Here is a 25,993-nt window from a genome sequence, read left to right as displayed (position 1 = left end):
AATCAGAAAGTGATTCGGAGTCGATAGGTAAACTTGTCAATGGAACTCTGTTGAGTTCTTTGGTACCGTGTCTCTAAATTATATGCACGGTGTGTGATGGTCGTCGACAACTTCTTTGTGGGCATCTCTCCATCTTTCTCTGTAAATCTCTCTCTCACTCTGCGCCCTGAAGAAATCACTTCCATTTGTTTCTACAAAGTTGCAGTACTGTGTTTCATTGAAGTTCTAATAGCGTTTTGGTTTTGTTACTCTTCTTGTAATTATTGGCTAGATATAACACCCATACATACATAATTGTATATATTCACACACATTTAGATGTATGTATTTACATATATACAGTTCTTTATCGATTTAATGTGTATTTTTGGTAGCACGTGAATACTTTGGCTTCTATTGCTTGCTGTTTGAAAGTGCGAATGTGGGCTTTTTTCCTAGTTCTTTAATAAAAGACGTAAAATCCTAAAATATGTCTAGAAATGCTAGCAAATAGTTGATTTGATTTCTAGTGAAAAACCTTTCATACTTAGTATAAGCTTTAGCAGAAAACAAGTAAGAGTCTAGGATAAAACTCATACAAGTTGTTGGCAATAAATCTAAAAAAAAACACAGCATTTCAACATTTACTTCTAGTTGTTTGCATGTACAGGTTTAGCTAGTTATAACCGGAGTTTATAATAATTTTTTTTTTCTCGTATGTATGTATAGGTAGCTAACTCTGACGTCAAATGTTTGCCTATTAAAGATCTTGCTGGAAATATTTGCTTTGTTTGCAGAATGTCGCACTGACTGCCGCATTTTTGCAAGGATAACTAGTGCTCAGAACGACAAGGCCTTAGGCAGGCTAAGGTATAAATTAATGTATGTCTCTGACGATTTGCCTACATAAGGGTAATTCAAGACTTGAATAAAAAGAAATACTCTTGTCCCCATTGTTAATTAGTGAATGAGAACAAACTCCACAAAATAAATTTCAGTTTAGGATTTTAGGCACACAACCATATAATTGAGTAGTTATGTCTTAAAATTCCATTAAATATATACAACAATTGCTTTAAACAATGAAAACTTACAAAAAAAATTAAAAAAGGTATTTTTTTTTTCATTCATATTGCAAGTGACTGCTTCTAATTTTTATTAAAGCTTTTACATTTCCAAACCAACCACAAACATTTTTTTCAGACATTAATTTCTCATATCCAAAATGTATTTTTTTCCCGTAAAACCTTTAAAATTTAAAGCAGCCGCTGTTGCCTCCTTGAATTTCTGCAAGGGCACCAATTCATGTACTGGTGCCACAAATTTCGTATGCATCATCAAATCGCATAGTTCACTATACATCTTCAGACGTTCTTGGGAGTTTGCATTTTCCTTTGTCCATCTAGTCATCCAGAAACCATGGAAGGATATATCCTTAAAGATTAAGGCAGCAGTGGCCGCAATGACAGGTTCCCTCGACATGCCACCATAGGTCACCAAAGCACCCTTATCGGCCAGCTGGCGTGCTATCTCCGTGGCACTTTTACCTCCAACACAATTGAGAGCCAAACGAGGCTTAGGCAGATTGCCACCTTTGAAAAGCGTAGTGGTGCGCAACTCTTCTTCGGTTAGCACTTCAGTAGCACCCAATTTTTTTAAATAATCCTTAAGAGCTGCTATGTCGGGACGGTCTCTTACGATGCCCACAGATTTGAGATCCCAAGATTTACAAAGTTGATGCACTGCCTGACCCACCCCACTGTTGGCTCCATTTTGTATAATACAATCACCGGGAGATAATTTAATAAAATCCTTAAGCATGCGATATGCGGTGCAGGGGTTTACGGTAATAGTGGCAGCCTCTGCCAGACCAATATTTTTCGAAACTGACATTAGTTGATCTTCATTGAACAGGGCATGGGTAGTCCAAGTACCCAATCCCGTGGCAAAAGGCACAACATATTGCCCTTTTTCCAATTTATTTACATTTTCTCCAATTTCTAATATTTCGCCCACACATTCATTGCCACCGGTAGCAGGGAATTTTGGTTTTACCGGATACTTTCCTAATGAAAAAAAAAGAAAAATTTTAAACGCTTAAATATTGTATAATTTAGTTATATGTACCTTGTATAGTATTTATATCAGCGGGATTAATGGGAGAGGCCAAAATTTTCACCAAAACCTGTTTGTCCTTGGGACTGTCTAGCTTTTCCTCCACCAGCTGCAAAACTTCTGTTGGTTCTCCATATTGAGAGAATTTCAAAGTTTTTGCACACACCGCCATATGGCGGTAAAAAGCCTGTATTTTAATGCTGTGTGCATAAATCCTAGTTAACTTTAACATATTTAATTATCTTGCCTTGAATTAAAATTCCAATTGTGCAAAACAAAGAATTCTAGCAGCTGTCTTTTATTTACATTTGTCAACATACCGGCAGCTGATATGAGTCATGAGCAGCGTTGCCACTGCAAAAAAAACCTCCGACCAAAATTTTTCCCCAAATTCCCTCTCAGCCGACCAATATTGTAAATTAAATCAAAATACACGGAATTTTCTTTTAATAGTAATTATTTATTTAAAAATGCATTAAGTTCGGTCATGCCGAACTTTAGATACCCATTTTTTTTTTTTTTTACATTTGTGAACAAAAGAAGTTTTTTTCAGATATTGGTCTTTTTTGAGTATAACATTTTTAGGGGAGCAAATATACGCACTTATCTTAATTTAGTCAGTTTCGGGAAACAATGGAGACTATTTTGAGCTCATGGCCTTATAAGAGTTTAATATAAACCTTAGGGTCTGACACAACACACTATATATGTTTATTACCTATTATTCCATATTGACCATACTCGGCACTGGTGTCAAGGGGCCTAATGTTGCTAACTCTATCAAATTCCAGCAAAATTGGGCAAGAAATAGACTTATACGGGCTCATAACCTCAAATCAAATGATTTACATGACCGCCGATATTTAAATATAGTCCGATGTTGACCATATTCTGTCCGAATATCAATATGGGGGGGGGCTATTTTCCTGAAAAAATGTGGATCTGTCCCAAAATGTAGCTATATATCTCAGTTTTTGATGGCTGTAGCGTGATAACAACAGCATCGGACGGAAAAAACGCGGACACCGTTAAATCGCCTTAGAATTTTACGACGATCTAGAATGTATATATTTTGTAGGGTCGAAAATGGCTATTTTAATGTGTTGCAAACGGAATGACTTAGTCAATATACCCCCATCTTATGGAAGTGGGTGTCAAAGTACAAATTCTCTAAAAATCTATCAAAATCGACTAAACCCTTAAAATTTAAAGTAAATTCTACCAAATTTGGTAGAAAAAGTCCAAAACGGCAACGCTGGTCGTGAACAATGGCAACCTAAATGAAAAACGTGTTGCAAAACATCGTTGGCGTATACTACTACATACTAAGTGTGTTCGTGCACTCACAAGGCGGATTTAATAAGATGGTCTCAGTCGAACTGCTGTTAACAGACGGCCATGTTTGACGGTATCAAGATGTGAGATTTTTGTTTGCATTCTCTTTGTTGTTATCTTCTTTCTCACATATTCTATGCTCATTTACGCACACGTATACACAAGCGCACACAAATTTTTTTGTATGTGTTGGCAAAACGTCGATCAGCTTGATGGCAAGCTGGCGGATTGCACGATATGATTTGTGTTTGTTGTACAAATGAGACCACCTTTATTGTTTCGCCATGGTGTACTCAAATATTTGTACACATTTGCACAAATTGTTACTGGAAGCCGTTCGCATACTTCGTTGGCTGGTCATGTTGTCAGAATGAATAAAGAAGCTCCAGCAAACAAGTCTTTTGAAAGCGGTCGCGATGGAACACGCATTCCGGGACGGCCAAATGACCCATGGAGATATCAAGTGGTGAGAGACACCTCGAAACTTGGTTTCATAGATTATAGAAATAGCGCAGAAGATGGAGGCGCTTGGAAGGCTATTCTAAAGGCCAAAACAGAATGAGGTCTAAAGCCTCAATTATATGATTGACTTTAGATTTTAAAATTTCACACAGTACGCTCGACAATTTTTCCTCTGTAGTTGGCACATACTGCCTTGTTTCCTTTCTTCTGTATGGGACATTGTATGGTGAGGTTCCAATCATCGCATATGTATGATTCTTGCCAAATCGTGCAGACGAGCTAATGCATACCCCATATCAACGTGTCGCCTGCGATCATAAATAGTTCAACGGGCAACCCATCGTTTGCTGCTGCTTTGTTGTTTTTCAGTAGGGCTTTTTGAACCTCATTCGGATAGTATAGATAGCATACATTCTATATCTTTATCAGAGATTAGTTCTGTGATATTGTAATCGCTATCGGACTTACGTTCTCTGACCACATCTCCTTCTATGTATCTGCAGGAGGTTTTGCTTGTACCAAAATCTTCGATTTGGTTTTTAATTCTTGATTAAAATTCCTTGACTTCATTTTGTCTCCTGTATCGACTCGTTCAGACTCATGTCTTTAAATTTCCCTTTGATTTCTGCGGAATGGACTTTTCTCCTCTCAACTTTTCTGCAGATGCCTCTTTCACCTGACTCTGCTACTGCTTGCAGAGTTCGTTTGTATGCCCTTTCGACACTCTTGGTCGTACCATGGGTTTTAAAGTTTCCAAATTTGTTGTACCTACTCCCTTTCGCATTTTTTTTATAAAAATCTTATATATTTGCCTTAGCTACTATTGTAAATAATTTATGTTCTACTTTATTTCTCATTGGTCTTATATACAAATAGAAATGCTTAAAAAATAAGAATAAGATTTTCAACATATTGTAGATAAAATTTTTGTTCATCATAACGCCGACCATTTGGGTAAACTTAAAAAAAAAATACTAAATTAAAAACATCAACAAAAATTTTAAAAATACTAAAAAAACAACCTTTTAGCATAGGAAAAAAGTAGGGCAAGGTACTACAAAAAAAATGAAAAAGGGACAAAACAGATGGAATGAATTATACAGAAAAATCGACCGACTTAAGTTTGAAACGAGATTCACACAAAAGTGTTATGTAATGGGTTAAGTATTAATAAAAATTTTTGAATATATATGCATATAAATAATTCGTTTTATATAAAACACAAATAGACGATAAACAACAAACGTTTTGCTGCTGCTGCTACTATATTTATACGCGACATCCGCAATCAGGCTTATTAATGCTTCGTTGCCGTGTCTGTTGAAGATTTTTCAAGGCAGCACCTCCATATTGAATGCCACTGCCAATGCGCTCGGGATCCAGTTCGCCGGTTTCTATTTTGGCTAATATGGTTTTCGAACACTTTAAGAAGGCCTCTTCCACATTTTCTCCAGTTTTGGCGCTGGTTTCAAGAAATATCAGCTCTGTGAAAGGAACAAAAAAAGTTATTTGTTTTGTCAAAAAAAAGCATTTGAAGTATTAGTTATCTTACCATTTTCTTGGGCAAAAGTGCTTGCCTCCAAAAATGTGATTTCTCTGGCCTCCTCCAAATCCTTTTTATTGCCCACCAGTAATATTACAATGTTGGGACTGGCCAAAGTACGTGCATCGTTTAGCCAATTGGTAAGGGCATTAAACGAATCACGCGATGTTGTGTCATACACAAGTAGAGCTCCTGCAGCACCTCGATAATAGGATCGAGTTACTGAGCGAAAACGTTCCTGGCCAGCAGTATCCCATATTTGTAATTTTACCGATTTTCCACCCACATTAACAATACGTGAACCAAATTCTACACCAATGGTATGGGAACTGTCGTCTTTAACTGAAGAAAAGGAAAGTTTTATACAGTTAAAAAATATTCTTTATAAAAGACCTAAAAGCGTATTCGTAAACAAAGCTGTACACAAACATCTACTTATATAGTGTTTGCAGACTGCTTAAACTCTTTAGACGACCTAAGAAGGGCTTCAAAGCAGCCCTAGGCTTTGCGCTTCTTCTTGAGTATGCAAACATAATATTATATAAATGAAATCTACAATTACATCGAATCGCATTCCAATTCTTACATTTTCTCCAAGTTTTTAAAGAGGTAGTGTAGTGCCCTAAAAGAAGCCACTATCATTCCATTCATAGCATAATATAAAAAATGATCTAAAAATTGCTGAGAGGTCAGCAATGAATATTTGCACAAGGTGTTAGGGTCCTCGTGTACACCCCCGTTTACGAACTTGTTACATCCATCTACACTTCTCCCTTATTTACATCTCCACAAAAAAATAATAAAATTGAACACGCAATTTTATTTCCCCAGTGGTGCAATGGTGGTGTGAAATAACACAAACACAGGTAGCTTCTTTCTTTTTTCTTCGAACTTACATTTATTTTCGATGAAATGGTGCAAAATGCAGCTCTTTCCACTGCCAGCAGATCCAATAATTAAAAATTTAAATAAATAATCTGTGGAAAAGATGGTGTAGGAAAAAAACAACAACTAATTAGTGGAAAAACAAGTAAATCGACAAGACATTGTAGCAATTACCATAAGATTCAGACATGTTTTGTTGAGTTCCAAAAGCTTGCTAGATAATAAATAATCGATTTTTCGTTACAGTTAAAAGTTTTCCACAGACTTTTTTTTAAATTTACATTTATTTTACATCTGTAGTTTTACAATTTTCAATTTGTTTTATTTTCACACTCTCATATATGACTAAAAGTATTGTTATTGTTTCGATGTAAATTTCATTTTGCAGAAGTACCTAAATAAAAACGTAGGGAATTGTCACGTTTGTATAACGTTAACGTCATAAATACATTTGAACCGTTTACACTATACATCATTTTTGAGAAAAATGATAGTGTATCGCCTCACAAAAGCAAAATCATTAATCTTGACTTAAAATCAATATTTTGATTTTCCCGATATATGATGTCACTCACAGTATGGTTTAAGCAGAAATTTATTATCACTAGTTGAGCATTAAGTTGTTTGGGAAGAAAATGAAAGCAAACCTTGTTATGTCCCCATATTGGCACTAGGCTTGGTCCCCCGGCAACTCAACCACTCTCAGGATGGTCCTCAACCCACCAATACCTAGCCCGAGGTATAACACAAAAAAAATGAAGGGAATTAAAACAATTTACCATTACACTAACACCAAGGGACATTTGCATTGAACAGAGGTTATTGGTCTTGGAAACCTCACACTCTGCCCGCCCTTCCATGGTTCACAGATCCTCATCAACATGTTTGTGAACCCCATTGACACCCCCTTACTTCACATCACTCCGTTTACCTTACATATTGCCTCTCAAAGATGTTGAAATATCAAAACATGATTTTTTTCTCACAATTACAATAAGACATATTTATTAAACATATTTTGTTTTCATACTAACACTAAAGCATTACAAAAAAAAACACAATCTCGTCCAAATTTTGCTGATCATAATAACACAGTCAAAAAAAAACTAAAAATGTAGGACCCACAAAGTTCTAAGCGTTTTTACTTCCCAATTAGGAATCTACTGGACTTTACTTCCTACCTAAGTGAGCTCAGTTAAGCAGAATACAAGGGATAACTATGTCTAAAACCCCTGGCACGCAAAAAAAAAGGTAAAAACTTTGTACTTTGTTTTGCCCTTAACACAAAAGGTTTTTATAGTCTGAAAGTCGTTTCGATATAAAAAAAAATAAAAAAAGTAAAAAAAATAAGAATAATAAAAATAATAAATAATTGTAATAAAATAAATACTTAAACTATTCAAAGAAATGTTGGTTTAGATTTTTAAGACGATTTAATTAGTTAACATCATATATTTTTTTTTTCCTCAAGGTTGCTATTTTCTATTTCCGGGCAACTTAATTTTCTCTCATGAGATCTTTTTTTTTTTTTTTTTTATGGTCATATAAAATATGCTTGGCAATCGCGCCTCTTCACAAGAGCATTGCCCAATTTCTGGAATTCTCTGGTATTAATGCCTAGCAAGTCGTCTTTACACCGACAAATAACTTAGGACGGATTTCTTTACCTTTTTAAAATTTTGCAAATTTTTCCCGAAACGATATTTTATATGGGAGGCTCCTTAATGACTTTCTTGGCGGGTATTTGTTGTATGTTAAATCAACCGCACAAGCACACACATTCTCATACCTGGCAATCTCCAAAACAAAAGGTGTACAAACTTGTTGCTGTTTAATGTTGATATTTTGTCCTTATTCCGTTGAACTTTGTTTGTATGGAAAAAAAGGTTAATATATATAAGGTGTCCCACTTCCAGATCCGAGCGATTTATTATTCTGGTGCAGGCTACTTGTTGCAAAAACGGGTGTATGACCAAAAAATGGATGCCTCCTGAATCCACAGGACACTATCCCGGACCTATCGGAATAAATAATTAATTGCTGCTCTAAATTGTCCATCATAGTTACACTCACTTCGCCTTTGACTTATACGACGTCACAAAAAACCAAAAGAACAAAAAAATCAAGACTATTGCCGACACAACACAGATACTTCTAATATGAATTTTAAAATTCAATTTTGCCGCTCGTTTTAACAAATTTCCATCCGCCTGTTCAATAAACTCGATAGACACTTTTTTTAAAAAATGGCCTCTTTCTCGATTCATTGCTCTATTTATACCCTCATTTTATCACAAAGTAGGCTTCTTCACGCCATTTTTGACAATATCTGTCCTTTTTCTTCAAAAACCAGGTTTAAATTTCTTTTTAATCAAAATTTTTATTAAATTCTATTTTCCGGTCTTAAACATCGCATAGTATGCATTCCCCATGTTTCGCGGGATTTTATGAATGAATCCCTACTTGTAACCAACCCTGTACTTGTACTAATACACAATTCCGGTCACTTCCTAACATATGGCCAACTACGAGAAAATGTCATTCGCCACCAACCATGCCACCGACCACAAGCCAAAAATTATATTTCCTCATAAATTCGCAAATAATTCTGCCGGCACCATAAAACAGGGCATAAATAATATTCCGTCCCATGCAACCAATAATTTGGCCCAAGAAAACATTAAAATAGGAGTCACAGGCGATAAAACATGGCCACAAAAACCAAAGAAAAAGTTTACACACATACGTCCACACATTCCACCCGTGCGTATACAGCAAAAACCACCGCATTTGGCAAATTTTTGTCAAACGTATGCGCACGGTGTGGGCTAAATATCCACAATTAATCAATGAACATAAACTCCCAGCAGCAGTTCCACACCATGATTACATTCATGAAGCCCAGGTTACGGCACCAAACACGATCACAGACACATATACAATGTGATATATATATATATATATAGCCGGCCGAATATTTGTCAATTCTTGCGAACTCTCGCTCTGTCTGGCGTATAAAGAAAAACATCGTTCAAAGAAAAACTGTCGCACCGAATATATGTACATTAATGTGGGTCTACACTGCACGTTTCTTCCCAGGTTTGTCACCCCATTTCATTACCCACAATAGGAGTCCTATGTTCTAAATTTCTATTTTCACAGTGAGTGTCGATACGATTCGAATAAAGATGACCAGGAGCCAATTAAATCTTTACACACCCAATGACCGACATCGCCATAACCCAGCAAACCATTTTGTATATGATGCCAATAAATATCATCATAAAATTTTAGATCATGAATCGTTTATTTGGGTCGATGGCTCAGTGGCCTCCGCAACAAAACACCGGGGATTCTGAGTCGACGATTGAATAAACGGTGTGCGAGAGGCTAGACTCATCGAATTATTTGAAGGTTCGCGTCCCAACGTGGGGAACTCCCACACCCTGAAGTCTCATCAGCCGGGCTATGAAAATTTCCTGTGGTATTAGGGAAGCATAAATATTAGTCTGTCGATAATGAAGTTACTTTCTGATATATTCTCTTCCTCCTTGCAGGGCACTTCACGATTACATTTGAGCGCTTCACTCCATACAATACGCTGGATTTCACATTGGGTAAATCATTCAATACATTTCTGCACTTTATAATCTAAAGACAATCACTAACATGCAGGACGTTGACAGTAACATTTACCTAATCCTATATTGCACGTAGTTAGCTTTAGAATCACAGATCTATTGCACATTCATAATATGACACTCAGCCGGCCATAGTCGTTATTTTCGAAATCAGTGAAAAAAAAAGTTTATTGCACTCACTGTAAAGCATCACATCTTGAGATCCTTCGCATGGGCTACACCTAGGGGTCTACCTTGTAGGTCCTCCAATTCATACATGTTATTGCCAACCATTTTCGACACTCGACACTTCGTAAACTTCCGGGCAAATTTTGAATTGAAATTCTTGCCAAAATCACTGAGCACATAATTCCGCTTATAAATCTCTTGCCCAGGCACAAATTTCACTATTCGAGCTCTCTGATTATAGCGCTTTGAGCTGACTTCAAATGCTTTGTGCATATTCGCTCTAATCTTCTCGCGAACTAGTGTCATGCGGTCTGATCTATCCAAATTCAGGATCTCGTGCTCAGTTAACGACTTCAATTTTCTAGCCAGATTATAATCCGTTCCATTAGAGTACATATGATACCCAAAAAGGGCGAAAAAGGGTGTAACACCAATCGCACTGTGAACGGATGAACGAAGTGCACACTCAATTTCGGAAAGGTAGAGGTCCCAGTCCCTGTGGTCGCTTTCCAAATATGCCCTGATTGCTGCGAGTACTGACTGGTTAACCCTCTCAGAGGCATTGGACTGCGGTGAATATGGTGCAGTTTGTAAATGATTTATACCAAAAGATTTTATCATTTCCTTGAAGTGATTTGAAACAAATTGTACCCCATTATCACTATGGATTGTTTCTGGTACTCCGAATTTTCGAAAGACGTCCTCCACCAGAAACTTGACAACATTTGTGGCAGTGGCATCTCTCATCGCTTTTAAAAATGTGAACTTTGAGAAATGATCTACTACAATGAATATGTAGGCATTTCCGCTTTTAGACCGAGGGTATTTACCTAAGAAGTCCACATAAAGTTTCTGGAAGGGTCTTTCAGTCTGGACTTCATTGCCAATAGTGGGTTGTGTTCGGCAATTTACTGGCTTCGTCTCTTTACACGTAACACAATTAGATACGTATTGCCTCACTTGTGATGTCATCTTTGGCCAATAGTATTTCTCTTGGAGCCGATTTAGGGTCTTTGACATCCCGCCATGAGCTGCGGTTGGCTCATCATGTGCCTTCTGAATTAATAAGTGGGTTAGGCCCTCAGGAATCCACAGTCTCCAATCATATTCTTGGAGCCCATCGTCACGGCCGTCTCTCACTCTTTTAAAAACCAGGTTTCCAGTAACTTTCAAATCCGGAAGTCTCTCACGATTCTCCTCTATAGTCTTTATGAGATCTTTGTACTCATCGCATTCAAATTCATTGGTCTCGAAGTCCAAGACCTGACCCATATCAATTTCGTCTACGGCTGGTAATCTCGACAACATGTCAGCAACAACGTTGTCTTTGCCTTTGCGGTGTTGTATTTCAAAGCGGTATCCTTGCAACTGCAACGACCACCGGGCGAGCCTCCCACTCAAATCCTTCAAGTTCATTAGCCATTGCAGGCTAGCGTGGTCCGTAATGACAGTGAAATCCATCAACTCCACGTAAGGACGGAACTTTCTCACTGCCATTACGGCGGCAAGGCATTCCTTTTCCGTTACGCTGTAATTTTTCTGGCACTGATTTAACTTCTGCGAGTAAAACGCAATCGGATGCTCGTCCCCTTGTTCATTCAGTTGGAAGAGTACCGCTCCGATGCCGTATTCAGACGCATCACATTGAATGTAGAAGCGTTTCGTAAAATCAGCGTGTCGCAACACGGGTGCTGAAGTAAGGGCCTTTTTTAACTCCTCAAATGCCCCTAACGCTTCGGGAGTCATCGTGAACTTTTTGCTCTTCTTGAGGGTGTCGGTCAGTGGTGCCGATATTGTTGCGAAGTCCCGTATGAATCGGCGGTACCACCCTGCAGTACCGAGAAAACTTCGAACCTCTCGAGGGCTCTTGGGAACCGGTATCTTCCTTATCGCCTCCAATTTGTCAGGGTCTGTCCTCAACATCCCGTCACCGATGATAAAACCGAGGTACTTCAGCTCCCGGAAACAAAATTGTGATTTCTTCAATCCTATCGTCAAGCCGGCGGTCTTCAAACATTGAGCCACTTCTTTTAAGAGCTTGACATGTTCATCGAAATCGGAAGAAATCACGAGCAAATCGTCAAGATAGACGAAGACATTCTCCTTCAGCCTACTCGGGACGACCTTGTCCATTAATCTGCACAGTCTCTGTGCGGCATTACAAAGCCCGAAGGGCATTACTCGAAACTGATATAAAGGTCGACCCGCTACCGTAAAGGCTGTATACTTCTTACTCTCTTCGTCTAGCTCGATTTGCCAGAACGCAAATTTTAGATCGACGCTACTTATGTAGTACGTCTCATCTATACGACTCAAAATACCGTCGATGTTTTGGAGTGGATAGGCGTCTTTTTCTGTAAGTTTGTTTAATTTCCTAGCATCAAGACAAAAACGGTTTTTACCAGGTTTTCTGACTACAGTGGTCCGGTTACTCCACGGACTTTCGCTTATTTCAATCACGTTTAATCTGAGCATATTATCAATTTCATCATAGGTTATTTTCTGTACGGCCGGTGATATCGGGTAATACCTATCTTTAACAGGCTCTGCGCTCTCTATAAGTTTGATGGTATGTTTCTCAAGTTTCGTACGGCCTAGACCCTTTTCCTCAAAAGTGTCAAATTCACCAATGGCTTCCTTAAGCTTGGCCTTTTGTTTCTCTGACAAATCATGGGGCTTCAATTTATACTCTATATTAGTTTCGGCTAAGTCTTTAACAATTTTCTCCACATTTAGTTCGGCCACACCTAATATATTAGGGGCAAGTCCAAAGTTTCGCCAGAAGTCTATTCCCAAGTAGAGTTCTTGCTCCAAATCGGGGCACATATACAAAATCATTTCCTTCACGCAATCATTATACTTCACTTGACATAAAATCTTTCCTATTATTCTATAATTGTCGCCGCTGGCGGTAGAAACGTTATTAAAGATTGGCATTAACTCTATCTGTGAATCTTCAACGAATTCTCTGCATCTCTTCCCCATAATACTAACAGATGCACCAGTATCTAATAATCCTTTTAAAGCTTTGTCTCCTATTTCTACTTCGGCGTAAACCCTTGGGTCGCCTACTTTACTTATCGCCCTGTGAACAGACTCCACCAAAAAGCGTTTATTTTTGCGCTTTTCGGCTGATTTCTGACGTAACTTTAAAATTCTTTTTGATAATGGTTTGGGGCTGGATTCTGAACCAAAAATTCTGGCTCGCACCTGCGCATAATTGTGCCGTCTTATTTCTATGGGAAGGTAATGTCTCTTTTGGGGGAAAAATTGTTTGCCATCGACATCTAAATCTTGTTTCCCCTTATCACTTCCATCTTCAGATACTTTGCGGGGTAATATAGTCATATGGTCTATTTGCCTGGATTCTCCGAGGGACGCGGTTCCCCGATCTTCTCCACGCCCCTTCTGTGGTTTCCCTGCTGACAATTCGGACATTTCGGAGTGATCGTGTTGGGCTTACCACACCTGTAACAAAATAATGCCCTCTCAGAAGACGGGCAATCCATAAAAACATGACCTCCCTCACGGCAATTCCAGCATACTAACTGCCTGGTTTGTTGTTGCTGGTTAAAGCGAATAGCAGCCACTTCTTCTACATCCGGCTGAAAATCTGTCTCCAATCTACCATATTCGCCAACATACATTTCATTTACGTGTCTAGCGGGGCGCGAATTCATTTGGATTGGCCTTTGTTCTCTACGTGGAAAGTTACGTTCTGCCTCCTTACACTCTGTTCGAAGCATCTCGACCGTAGAAATAGACATGGGGTAAACTATAACTTTTATATTTTCCTTTACATTAACTTTCAATATATTCACCATATCTAAATCACTTATTGGCTGAACTAATCGGGCGCGAAGCTGGGCCATATTATGAAAATAAACGTCTATTGGCTCATTTACCACCTGCTTCCTGTCGACTAACTCTCTCATTGCTTCGAAAGTGGATTTAGTTGTCCTATATTGACACATTAATGCCTCTCTTAAATGGGACCAGCTGGAAAAATTCTTCAGCCTCTGAGCATACCAAAACCACTCCAAAGCTGGACCGGAAACTAACAATCTAAAATCCCGTAGAACTTCCTCCCAAGGTATACCATACTGGGTCTGCAAACATTCTAACCGGAAGATAAATTCCTCAACAGTCAATCGTTGTAAGTTGCCATCAAAATTAATACCAAATTTATCAACCCTAATCTTTATTTGTTCGTTATTTATAGAATTCGGAAAAGAATTGTTACTATTGGCGGAAGGCATCGTAAATCTAGGCCTATTAGTGGACGAGGTACTGGACGCGTCATTTCGTGTGTCAACTCCAGTATTACCACCGACAGATGAATTGTCATTGGCTTCGGTCCTCTGTAACGCCATAGCCGGGGCCCTATCTTGAATCACCATGTTGGACAAGTCCCTCACTGTTCTGGCTAGTGACTCCACGGTCCTCCTGACATCACGCAACTCATTGCCTATCATAGCCTTCATAGTTTCCTCGAAAGACCGATTTGCTGGCATTAAACCTGCTGCTTCAGCGTTTGAAGTATTATTTGGCCCCTGTTGCATTGCCTCACTAGTGGAAGGTGGGACAGGGACACCGTTTGATGGACCGGGTCGAGATATAATACTGCCAGACAAATCCCGAATCTGACCGTTGCCTATATCCGTTGGATTCTCTGAATTAATCATTTTCGTTCTTTTAGGGTCTATATTCGTTATAGTATTGTTCAGATCTGACTCTGTCCTATTTCTTTTAGATCTTGAACGTGACCTTGTATTCATAACACGATGTGTGTAAAAAAAAATAAGCAAACAAGACTCAGTTGTCAAGACCGCAAATTGCAATTAGTTTGAATAAAAAGATTGTAAAAAGCTAAAAATAGTAGTAGGTTTTATAAACGATTTAAAAAAAACAATGTTTGAATCTGAAAGAATTGTCAAGATTTTCAATACGACACATACAAATAAATAAATAGATAAATAATAAATAAAATAAAAAGGGGAATTGCAAAATCAAAATTTTGTGAATTTGCTATTATTTTTTTATAAACGAGAGGAATATGTAAAGGTATTCTCAGGAGCGAACATACAGGGTGTATTGCATGTCTCAAGTTAAACACCTTCCAATTTATGGACAAATCACTAAACGGTCTGGTTAACTCAAAAAAAAATTGACACATGCACAAACAAAAAAAAGAGTGTTCTCAAATGAGCATTCAATGCAAAAACGTCCTAGACATACATTAAAACAACAAATTATGGTCTTTGAAAAAAAAATCTACTATTCTGGCAGTTTTCTGGTACACGAAAACAGTTCCGAGAATAATAAGTCCTCGCTAATACATCTGACTTGTGGATTCATATTCACAACGGCTACTAACGATTTCTATTTAGAAATTTTCTCAACCTTTAAATTGCATACATAAAAAAAACAAAAACAAAATATGAATATGTACAGGTCGATCACAAAACATTCATTGTTACACTGACTAACAAGATATTGCACTGGACCCGCCATTTTCTAAAATCTAGCCTAAAATCAAAAAACTCCTAAATTTAATATTGCACATCAATAACTTATCACATAAGTCCGGCTGCAATAACAACTAGATGTTTCCAGTTTTGACTAGAGTTCATTCGGGCTATTTCATAAAAACTAGTGTTCTATTGCTTGGTACTTCGCTGGTCATGTACCTTATCTATATCTACTTCTAATATCACAGACATTTCTTAATACTAGAAGTCCTTAGTTTCGATTGGGCGCCATTTCTGTTATGTCCCCATATTGGCACTAGGCTTGGTCCCCCGGCAACTCAACCACTCTCAGGATGGTCCTCAACCCACCAATACCTAGCCCGAGGTATAACACAAAAAAAATGAAGGGAATTAAAACAATTTACCATTACACTAACACCAAGGGACATTTGCATTGAACAGAGGTTATTGGTCTTGGAAACCTCACACTCTGCCCGCCCTTCCATGGTTCACAGATCCTCATCAACATGTTTGTGAACCCCATTGACACCCCCTTACTTCACATCACTCCGTTTACCTTACATATTGCCTCTCAAAGATGTTGAAATATCAAAACATGATTTTTTTCTCACAATTACAATAAGACATATTTATTAAACATATTTTGTTTTCATACTAACACTAAAGCATTACAAAAAAAAACACAATCTCGTCCAAATTTTGCTGATCATAATAACACAGTCAAAAAAAAACTAAAAATGTAGGACCCACAAAGTTCTAAGCGTTTTTACTTCCCAATTAGGAATCTACTGGACTTTACTTCCTACCTAAGTGAGCTCAGTTAAGCAGAATACAAGGGATAACTATGTCTAAAACCCCTGGCACGCAAAAAAAAAAGGTAAAAACTTTGTACTTTGTTTTGCCCTTAACACAAAAGGTTTTTATAGTCTGAAAGTCGTTTCGATATAAAAAAAAATAAAAAAAGTAAAAAAAATAAGAATAATAAAAATAATAAATAATTGTAATAAAATAAATACTTAAACTATTCAAAGAAATGTTGGTTTAGATTTTTAAGACGATTTAATTAGTTAACATCATATATTTTTTTTTTCCTCAAGGTTGCTATTTTCTATTTCCGGGCAACTTAATTTTCTCTCATGAGATCTTTTTTTTTTTTTTTTTTATGGTCATATAAAATATGCTTGGCAATCGCGCCTCTTCACAAGAGCATTGCCCAATTTCTGGAATTCTCTGGTATTAATGCCTAGCAAGTCGTCTTTACACCGACAAATAACTTAGGACGGATTTCTTTACCTTTTTAAAATTTTGCAAATTTTTCCCGAAACGATATTTTATATGGGAGGCTCCTTAATGACTTTCTTGGCGGGTATTTGTTGTATGTTAAATCAACCGCACAAGCACACACATTCTCATACCTGGCAATCTCCAAAACAAAAGGTGTACAAACTTGTTGCTGTTTAATGTTGATATTTTGTCCTTATTCCGTTGAACTTTGTTTGTATGGAAAAAAAGGTTAATATATATAAGGTGTCCCACTTCCAGATCCGAGCGATTTATTATTCTGGTGCAGGCTACTTGTTGCAAAAACGGGTGTATGACCAAAAAATGGATGCCTCCTGAATCCACAGGACACTATCCCGGACCTATCGGAATAAATAATTAATTGCTGCTCTAAATTGTCCATCATAGTTACACTCACTTCGCCTTTGACTTATACGACGTCACAAAAAACCAAAAGAACAAAAAAATCAAGACTATTGCCGACACAACACAGATACTTCTAATATGAATTTTAAAATTCAATTTTGCCGCTCGTTTTAACAAATTTCCATCCGCCTGTTCAATAAACTCGATAGACACTTTTTTTAAAAAATGGCCTCTTTCTCGATTCATTGCTCTATTTATACCCTCATTTTATCACAAAGTAGGCTTCTTCACGCCATTTTTGACAATATCTGTCCTTTTTCTTCAAAAACCAGGTTTAAATTTCTTTTTAATCAAAATTTTTATTAAATTCTATTTTCCGGTCTTAAACATCGCATAGTATGCATTCCCCATGTTTCGCGGGATTTTATGAATGAATCCCTACTTGTAACCAACCCTGTACTTGTACTAATACACAATTCCGGTCACTTCCTAACATATGGCCAACTACGAGAAAATGTCATTCGCCACCAACCATGCCACCGACCACAAGCCAAAAATTATATTTCCTCATAAATTCGCAAATAATTCTGCCGGCACCATAAAACAGGGCATAAATAATATTCCGTCCCATGCAACCAATAATTTGGCCCAAGAAAACATTAAAATAGGAGTCACAGGCGATAAAACATGGCCACAAAAACCAAAGAAAAAGTTTACACACATACGTCCACACATTCCACCCGTGCGTATACAGCAAAAACCACCGCATTTGGCAAATTTTTGTCAAACGTATGCGCACGGTGTGGGCTAAATATCCACAATTAATCAATGAACATAAACTCCCAGCAGCAGTTCCACACCATGATTACATTCATGAAGCCCAGGTTACGGCACCAAACACGATCACAGACACATATACAATGTGATATATATATATATATATAGCCGGCCGAATATTTGTCAATTCTTGCGAACTCTCGCTCTGTCTGGCGTATAAAGAAAAACATCGTTCAAAGAAAAACTGTCGCACCGAATATATGTACATTAATGTGGGTCTACACTGCACGTTTCTTCCCAGGTTTGTCACCCCATTTCATTACCCACAATAGGAGTCCTATGTTCTAAATTTCTATTTTCACAGTGAGTGTCGATACGATTCGAATAAAGATGACCAGGAGCCAATTAAATCTTTACACACCCAATGACCGACATCGCCATAACCCAGCAAACCATTTTGTATATGATGCCAATAAATATCATCATAAAATTTTAGATCATGAATCGTTTATTTGGGTCGATGGCTCAGTGGCCTCCGCAACAACCTTTATCAAAAATGACTGAAACATTTTCTTTAACCCAAAATAGACAAAAATCATGGCGAAACAATTAAAGGTGGTCTCATTTGTACAACAACCACAAATCATATGGTTTAATCCGCCATGTTGTCATCAAGCTGATCGCCACGTTTTGCCAAACACACAAAGAAATTTGTGTGAATGTGTGTATACGTGTGCGTATATGAGCAGAGAATATGCAAGAAAGAACACAACAACAAAGAGAATGTAAACAACAATCTAACATCTTAATACCATCAAACCTGGCCGGCTGTTAATAGCTGTTCGCGTGAGATCACCTTTTTAAATTCGCCTTGAATGAAGCCTTAAAATGTAACAGTATGGAAACTTGAAAGTTCCGTAAAGGTAAACTGTCAAGTAAAGCTATTTTAAAGCTACGTTAAGTTTTGTGAATACCCGTATAATTTTGCATTAAAAAGCAGTCCTTGTCCCAATGATATAGCTGGACAATGGAAAACCATAGCCCACTCCAAAGGAAATGCCACGAAATCCGTTCGAGAGTACCTAAAACTTCCCTCAAGAAAATCATCATACGATCAGTAGTGCCAAAATGCTGTTAAAGCCAAGAATATAGCAAACAGACAAACAAAGAGCGATATAGCAGGACAGTGGAAAACCGCCCACTCTAAGGGAAATGCCGCGAAATCCTTACTGGGGTACGATCGGCAGCGCTTAAATGTTACTGAAGCCAATAATGCGGCAAAAGGAATGACCCTGTAGTACGCGCCAGGTGCTTTACCCATAGCTTTGGGATATACACATACTCCTGCAGCGACAACGAAGGAATCTGATAACAAATACAAATAGTGGGATAAGGGTAAAGGAAGAACATTTAACCAGCTGCTAGTAACCGATAGTGGCTACGACGAGAATTCCGCAGAACTAATCCCTGATGATGGTAAAGAATGTATGCCGTCTAGTTTAAAATAACATGGCTGTAGGATCCGATGGTTTGGCAGCTGGACTATATTAGACCAGAGGCTAAGGCTGATTGGGTGGTTGCGTCAGTTAATCTGCGCTGCCTGGCTAAAAGAACGCATAACCGATGAATAGATTTTTAGCACACTATGACCCGAAGGCTACCTTAGCGCAGGGGTTAGCATGTCACTCTATGGCGCAGAAAGCCTGTGTTCGAATTCTGGCCAAAACATCAGAAAAATTTTTCAGCGATGGTCACTCCTAATGCTGGCATCTTGTGAGCAACTATGCCATTATTAAAAAAATGGTTGGCTGTCATGTAAAAACTTCTCCCCAAAGAGGTGTCACACTGCGGCACGCCGTTCCGACTCAGCTGTAAAAAGGAAGCCCCTTATCTTGAATCGGGCAGCACTCATTGATATGTTAGAGTTTTGCCCCTGTTCCTTAGTGAAATGTTCATGGACAAATTTGTATTTGTATGTGAGTAAGCAAGCGCTAACTACAAAGTTACTCAATCCCATGGCATCCGGTTGTACATACTAGATTGGCCCGATGAAATTCTGCATCGGCAAAGGCTGCCGCCTCAATGTATAACACATTGCTACAACTACAACGAAGTTACTACCGCAGCAATTGATCCTTTGGATCGAAACGAGCTTGCTCATTAAAAGGAGATTGAAGAGGATCGCCGCATCTAAATGAAAATGTGGCTACAACAACAACAATAAATTTATAAGTCTCCTTCCCATCGTATACAAAATACACTCAAGAGTACTGTGTGAAAAATTAAAAGTGAAAATGAAATAATTTGTTACTATGAATGCGGCTTTACCATTGTAAATCCTCCATCAAATTTCCACACTGGGCCAAATCCTGAGAAGTCCAGGCATATCTGAGTTTGATATTTCTCACAACTTTGAAGCATGTCGCCTGCTGATACACGCTCTTCATTATGAATAGGAAAGAACCTCTCGGGACCATACAGACAAGGAAACCGCTTTACTTGTGATCACTTTAATATCACGTTGGGGAAGATTATACCGCGATATTGAATGCGCCAACAAAATAAGAACATGTGTTAGCGCATTCAGCATCTTATACCCTGCAACTTTAATAGCTTATCTGTAAAAATTCTTCCCAATTGGTTTCATATAGTTGCAAGAAACCAAACTCACTTGATGTGTCGCCAAATCTTAAATTTATTAATTCAAATATTCTTAAAATTTAACTACACATACTAGTCTTATCCAAAACTTTGAAATATACGAACACATTTATTCGGATTTTGCGAATTTAGAACCATAGAATGGCATGTATTGAAGCACCAATTTCCAGTCGGTGAAATATAACAAACCCAAGGTAGCAGCACCACCATAGCCAACAGCGGAGCCAATACTGCAAAGAGATGATTTTTGATTAGCCAAAAAATATTTTCTTTTTGTGTATTCGTCCACCAAATGCTACGTTGTTATGCAATGCGAAGTCATCCTTTATGAAAAGTGATTTTGTTTGTTTGCAATATATGCATATGCAACGTATACTTGGTATATTTGCATTTACTTACAAGGAGGTGGCAATTTCAGCGTGTTTCTTTCCAAAAGGTACCTTCATTTTGGTGGTATATTCTTTGGGAAATTCTAAATGGTTTAGGCTACTAGACCTTTTTCGTGCAATTTACAAGAACTGACAGCTGGCCAATTTAAGTCAACTCTGTGCTTGCGATTTGCCATGGTGTTGCCATATGATTGTAACAAGGCATAGCCATACAAAATGGCGGCGTACGAATGAGACGTCAACGTACTTACACCACTTACTATTATTAGTGCCTTTTTGTAATTATCTTCAAATTCTGGCAAAAAACGAATGTAGTTATTAAATTTAAATAAAAAGAAGCTGAAGGCATTATAAAGCATTCAATTGTTTTTTATTTAAACTTGTGTCACCAAGTCTAGGAGCCTTTTATATTGTAGACGCTTTAATTTAGTACAGCTCGCAAGAATGTAATTTGACATTTTATACCGTCATACACAGCAGTTGAATGTCATTTCACAGAACCCCACCTGATTGTTGCTAAAAAAAAAATTAAGAATGGAGTTGTTTGGTTTATTTGAGTTATTCATTGCTTTCAATTTAATGCCCTTGGTCTTTATATTCCTTTGGTATCTTATTATTGGAGATTTTAAGGTAAGGACACACTCATTAAAGCTGACTAATAATACATAATAAATTGTCTTTTTAGAATTTTAAAGCCAGTAAAGTGGCCTGCACTAATTTTACCGCAACAGACCCGGTTAATTGTTATCAGAATTACAAGAAATCAAATTAAGTCAATAATTAATATGACGCATTATCGATATAGTCTGAGTTTTTGTTAAAAAAAATGCTTAATTGATTAAGATACAAAATAATTACCACATAATTCCATGATTGTTGAAGTTTTCTATTAACCAAAAAATGAACTCCTTGCGACTTGATACCAAACCATCGGATACAGAGCTGCTAGAACTATGCTCCAGTGCTATACACTTCATAACAACCCAAACCACATGCGAATGGAAGGACATTGAAACTTGTTTTAAAAACGTCATATACGTTTATGAAAATATATCTTTGGAAGCTAACAATCCTAATTGCGGCGATGATATAAAAAAGCGTTTGCATTACATGGCAGAATCTGTATTAATTCCGGCTTTCATGAAACATGTGGCAAAGCTTCCCGAATCAATTTCTAATGCTGTCATTGTAGACCACATAGTGAGTTTTGTTAACAAACATTTGCCTCAACAACTAAACATGGCTAACATATCACAAAAGCCAATAATGAATGTTTCCCCTCGAAGGAAAAGTCTCTACTTAATCTTAAGACATTATTTCTCCTTACCTGTTACGAAAACCGATATAGCTTTGGAAAGAATACTCCAAACAATAGGTTTTGATACTTTAGGTTATATATTTTGTGAAAATCAGCATAGCATTTATTATGAGAAATGTGTAATTGTAGAGGACTTAATCTGTAAGTTGATGCGAAATGATCAGCATACATTGGGTTTATCATGCTTTATGAATTCCATATTTAAATGTGTTTCAAGTTCCTCTAAAGGAAAGGCCCTATACCAGCATTGTTTGAAAAACAAATTCTTTCGTCATAGTATCTGTAAATTCTTTGAGGTCTTTGTGGGTAATTTGAAACTTCACAAAACCCTAGAAAATCCATGTGCTGCCATTAGCCAACGCTATGTTCTACAAGATGTATTGTTTACTTTATTTTTCACAATGAACTCCATAGATAGCCCAAAAGAGTTCAACTTCGACAAATTTACTGAGCTAAGTGATTATATAAATCTAATATTTTTGTAACAACCTTTTTCCTTTTTTCTTCTTGTAATAAATGTTTAATAAGATTTTTATACTAGTTGAAAAACGAGCGTTAAATGTTTTTGTAAAACAAACCTTGGATGGCTACCAAAATGATTTCCATAAGAAATTTATATAAAGCTGGTTAATATGAATTAATATCACGTTTAGCTACATCTATTTTTGTTGTTGTAGCCACATTTGCCTGAAGACGCAGCAATCCTCGCCAAGCTCCTGCTTGCCAGCCGAAACAGATGTAACGGCATAGCTCTGAGTCCCACACAGGCAGGAACCTTGAGCCCCGATCTGTATGGGGTTCACAGTTAACACAAGAAACAGGTGCAGCGACTTCGGAAAATCGGGGGAGAGTCTCAGTGAAAGGACGGTCGGCACCGGCACTTGCCTAAATACAAAAAGTATACAATTCAAAAAGTTTGTAAAAACTACTTTTTTTAAAATTTTCTAAATATGATACTTCTATTTCCTACAAGTTTTGTAAACATTTCAGAGAAAATGGGGAGAAATTGAAAAACAAACACGTATACCATGCAACATTTTTAAGGAAATAATATAATTTTGTATCAAGGAGACAAGATACTTCAAATATGAGGATGAATTTTACGAGCAGCTTAAGAACATGCCTATGGGTTCCCCAGCATCACCCATGATCGCCGATATTATTATGGAAGACCTACCTGACAACGTAGCAGAGAGAATAGCAAACCAAAGATAATAACAATATATGTGGATGATATCTTCGCAGTCGTAAGGAAATCGGATGTCGACCATACTTTAGAAGCTCTAAATGCTTACCACCGACAAATACAGTTCACTCTAAAGAGGAGGAACTAGAAAATAAACTACCATACCTTGACTGTATGGTACATAGACGAAATAACGTACTGAAAGTTGATTGGTACAAAAAATCGACCGCTTCGGGATGACTTATCAATTTTCAATCTAAACACCACAGACGAATAAAAACTAATACCACGACAAATTTTATCAAGAGAAACGAGGGAAGAATAAAAGCCATTTTAAAAGCCAATGATTTTCCCAGTCACACCATAAGACAATTGATATGCAAAGCCAAACAAAGCTATGGAGACGATTCGAAAAGGCCTAAAGATTCAGAAGGAAAAATATACAAAACGGTATCATATGTAGAAGGCTTCTCGGAGAGACTTAGCAAGTCCAATATCTACGATAAGGAGAAGTATCAGTTAGTCTGGAAGACAAGCTGGACCGTCAATCAGCTATTCAGCATGACCAAGTTCAAAATCGAAAAAGGGGACAAATCGAATATATTGTATAAAATTAAATGCAATTGGGACAAGACCAAAATATGACATAATTGAAAACTGGACCCTCTTCACACAAGTCCAAGATCAAAAAGCTGTAAATAAACCGCTAGGGCAGAAAACCGCCCCTGCTGTGCCCAAACTGGCCAAAAACCGAACTTCAAAGACCTAAAGATTCTCACTCAGGAGAATCATTACAATTGCAGATTCACTCTTGAGATGCTGCACATTATTGGCATTTCTCCTGACGAGAAAATAAATTACAAGATATATGTTGAGAGTCAGTTGACAACCGATAGTGAGACGAAAAGCAGAACATCGAATGTAACTCCTCAGTCAATGTAAACATTTTTTGTCAATGAATGAAATCAGCAAGTTTTTTTTTTCTTCAAAATCATTTATTTAAAAAAAATAATCGTGAAAAAATTGGAAAAAAAAATGTGTGTTTCAGAGAAAAAAAGGCTGGAACTTGGAGCTCCGGGCATTTTAGAAGCATATATTGTTTAATCTCCAATGCTGTATACACAACTCAAAACATTTTTTTCCATCGAAAATTGAAAAATTTCATAAGGGGGTAGCCTTTGCTAAAAAAATGCAAAAAAAAATTAAATGTCAAATTTTAAGTAATTCTGTTTATTTTTCGAATCGTCCTCGAATTTCGAACTGCGGAATGCTTCACATTGTTCGAAATTCGAAAAAGTGAAGAAGTTACAGCGTTTTAGGCGTTGAAAACGACTTTGAGTTTTTACGCTCAAAAATATTTGGTTTTTGCGATGTTTTTCATAGAAAACTTTACAGTGTTGCATCATCCAGCACCTCTGCGGAAAGGTATTTTCTTCACAAATCCAACGGTGTCCTCAGAGTTTTGAAGTTCGCAAAACTTAAGATGTTACAGCAACTTGAAACTCTCCTTGATTTTCTTAACATTCTTCGGATGTGAATTATGCGGTTTTGAGCTTGTTTTTTGTTGAAAAAACATAGGAGTTGCACTAATTCGAATTTTTTGCCATAATCTTCAATGCTGTATACTCAACTCGAAAAATTTTTTTCCATCGAAAATTGAAAAATTTCATAAGGGGGTAGCCTTTGCTAAAAAAATGCAAAAAAAAATAAATGTGAAATTTTAAGTAATTCTGTTTATTTTTCGAATCGTCCTCGAATTTCGAACTGCGGAATGCTTCACATTGTTCGAAATTCGAAAAAGTGAAGAAGTTACAGCGTTTTAGGCGTTGAAAACGACTTTGAGTTTTTACGCTCAAAAATATTTGGTTTTTGCGATGTTTTTCATAGAAAACTTTACAGTGTTGCATCATCCAGCACCTCTGCGGAAAGGTATTTTATTCACAAATCCAGAGGTGTCCTCAGAGTTTTGAAGTTCGCAAAACTTAAGATGTTACAGCAACTTGAAACTCTCCTTGATTTTCTTAACATTCTTCGGATGTGAATTATGCGGTTTTGAGCTTGTTTTTTGTTGAAAAAACATAGGAGTTGCACTAATCCGAATTTTTTGCCATAATCTTCAATGCTGTATGCTCAACTCGAAAATTTTTTTTCCATCGAAAATTTAAAAATTTCATAAGGGGGTAGCCTTTGCTAAAAAAATGCAAAAAAAATTAAATGTGAAATTTTAAGTAATTCTGTTTATTTTTCGAATCGTCCTCGAATTTCGAACTGCGGAATGCTTCACATTGTTCGAAATTCGAAAAAGTGAAGAAGTTACAGCGTTTTAGGCGTTGAAAACGACTTTGAGTTTTTACGCTCAAAAATATTTGGTTTTTGCGATGTTTTTCATAGAAAA

General features: G+C 37.2%; 4 protein-coding genes, 3 long non-coding RNA genes and 1 other non-coding gene across 9 annotated transcripts; 5 read left to right on the top strand and 3 right to left on the bottom strand.

Annotated features, from left to right (window-relative positions):
• Positions 1–1,099: 1,099 nt before the first annotated feature.
• Positions 1,100–2,411, bottom strand: LOC106081242 (enoyl-[acyl-carrier-protein] reductase, mitochondrial). The gene is made up of 2 exons (XM_013243073.2): positions 2,107–2,411; positions 1,100–2,045 (listed from the first exon to the last, which is right to left on the bottom strand). The coding sequence occupies exons 1-2, from the start codon at positions 2,324–2,326 to the stop codon at positions 1,186–1,188; spliced, it is 1,080 nt and encodes a 359-aa protein (XP_013098527.2). The 5' UTR covers positions 2,327–2,411; the 3' UTR covers positions 1,100–1,185.
• A 2,287-nt stretch (positions 2,412–4,698) lies between these two features.
• On the bottom strand, positions 4,699–6,682 carry LOC106081244 (ras-related protein Rab-4B). Its single transcript, XM_013243076.2, has 4 exons — positions 6,494–6,682; positions 6,331–6,411; positions 5,444–5,776; positions 4,699–5,375 (listed from the first exon to the last, which is right to left on the bottom strand). The coding sequence occupies exons 1-4, from the start codon at positions 6,507–6,509 to the stop codon at positions 5,161–5,163; spliced, it is 645 nt and encodes a 214-aa protein (XP_013098530.1). The 5' UTR covers positions 6,510–6,682; the 3' UTR covers positions 4,699–5,160.
• Positions 6,683–8,881: 2,199 nt separating this feature from the next.
• Positions 8,882–9,612, top strand: LOC131997708 (uncharacterized). The gene is made up of 2 exons (XR_009398347.1): positions 8,882–9,418; positions 9,482–9,612. It is a non-coding gene; the product is annotated as an uncharacterized LOC131997708 (long non-coding RNA).
• Positions 9,613–12,719: 3,107 nt separating this feature from the next.
• Positions 12,720–14,777, top strand: LOC131997710 (uncharacterized). 2 transcript variants are annotated; one of them, XR_009398350.1, is made up of 4 exons: positions 12,720–13,374; positions 13,452–13,898; positions 13,992–14,284; positions 14,351–14,777. It is a non-coding gene; the product is annotated as an uncharacterized LOC131997710 (long non-coding RNA). The 2 variants fall into 2 exon arrangements; XR_009398349.1 differs by having other exon boundaries at positions 12,720–13,898.
• A 3,030-nt stretch (positions 14,778–17,807) lies between these two features.
• Positions 17,808–18,539, top strand: LOC131997709 (uncharacterized). The gene is made up of 2 exons (XR_009398348.1): positions 17,808–18,345; positions 18,409–18,539. It is a non-coding gene; the product is annotated as an uncharacterized LOC131997709 (long non-coding RNA).
• A 2,176-nt stretch (positions 18,540–20,715) lies between these two features.
• Positions 20,716–21,248, bottom strand: LOC106081245 (uncharacterized). The gene is made up of 2 exons (XM_059369049.1): positions 21,105–21,248; positions 20,716–20,935 (listed from the first exon to the last, which is right to left on the bottom strand). Exons 1-2 carry the CDS (start codon positions 21,149–21,151, stop codon positions 20,815–20,817), a joined length of 168 nt encoding a protein of 55 aa, XP_059225032.1. The 5' UTR covers positions 21,152–21,248; the 3' UTR covers positions 20,716–20,814.
• Positions 21,249–21,619: 371 nt separating this feature from the next.
• On the top strand, positions 21,620–21,967 carry LOC131993980 (uncharacterized; the record flags this gene model as incomplete). Its single annotated transcript, XM_013243075.2, has 2 exons — positions 21,620–21,724; positions 21,780–21,967. Coding segments are annotated over 2 exons (192 nt in total), but the record flags the coding sequence as incomplete, so codon positions are not given.
• A 1,071-nt stretch (positions 21,968–23,038) lies between these two features.
• LOC106081243 (uncharacterized) lies at positions 23,039–24,572 on the top strand. Its single transcript, XR_009398351.1, has 2 exons — positions 23,039–23,310; positions 23,403–24,572. It is a non-coding gene; the product is annotated as an uncharacterized LOC106081243 (transcript).
• Positions 24,573–25,993: the final 1,421 nt, after the last annotated feature.

Source organism: Stomoxys calcitrans, chromosome 5 (genome assembly GCF_963082655.1).
Source record: "Stomoxys calcitrans chromosome 5, idStoCalc2.1, whole genome shotgun sequence".
NCBI lineage: Eukaryota > Metazoa > Arthropoda > Insecta > Diptera > Muscidae > Stomoxys > Stomoxys calcitrans.
The sequence above is the reverse complement of the archived record's forward strand: the minus strand, read 5'-3'. Positions and strand labels throughout refer to the sequence as shown.

Excerpts from the sequence above, each read along its gene's own strand:
- LOC106081244 (XM_013243076.2), bottom strand. Across the intron at positions 5,777-6,330 it reads CCATTTCATCGAAAATAAAT|TTAAAGACGACAGTTCCCAT; the intron begins GTAAGTTCGAAG and ends CCTTTTCTTCAG. Across the intron at positions 5,376-5,443 it reads CACTTTTGCCCAAGAAAATG|AGCTGATATTTCTTGAAACC; the intron begins GTAAGATAACTA and ends TTCCTTTCACAG.
- LOC106081242 (XM_013243073.2), bottom strand. The coding sequence starts at position 2,326 with ATGTTAAAGTTAACTAGGATTTATGCACACAGCATTAAAATACAGGCT. Across the intron at positions 2,046-2,106 it reads TGATATAAATACTATACAAG|GAAAGTATCCGGTAAAACCA; the intron begins GTACATATAACT and ends TTTTTTCATTAG.
- LOC106081245 (XM_059369049.1), bottom strand. The coding sequence starts at position 21,151 with ATGAAGGTACCTTTTGGAAAGAAACACGCTGAAATTGCCACCTCCTT. Across the intron at positions 20,936-21,104 it reads GCTGAAATTGCCACCTCCTT|TATTGGCTCCGCTGTTGGCT; the intron begins GTAAGTAAATGC and ends ATCTCTTTGCAG.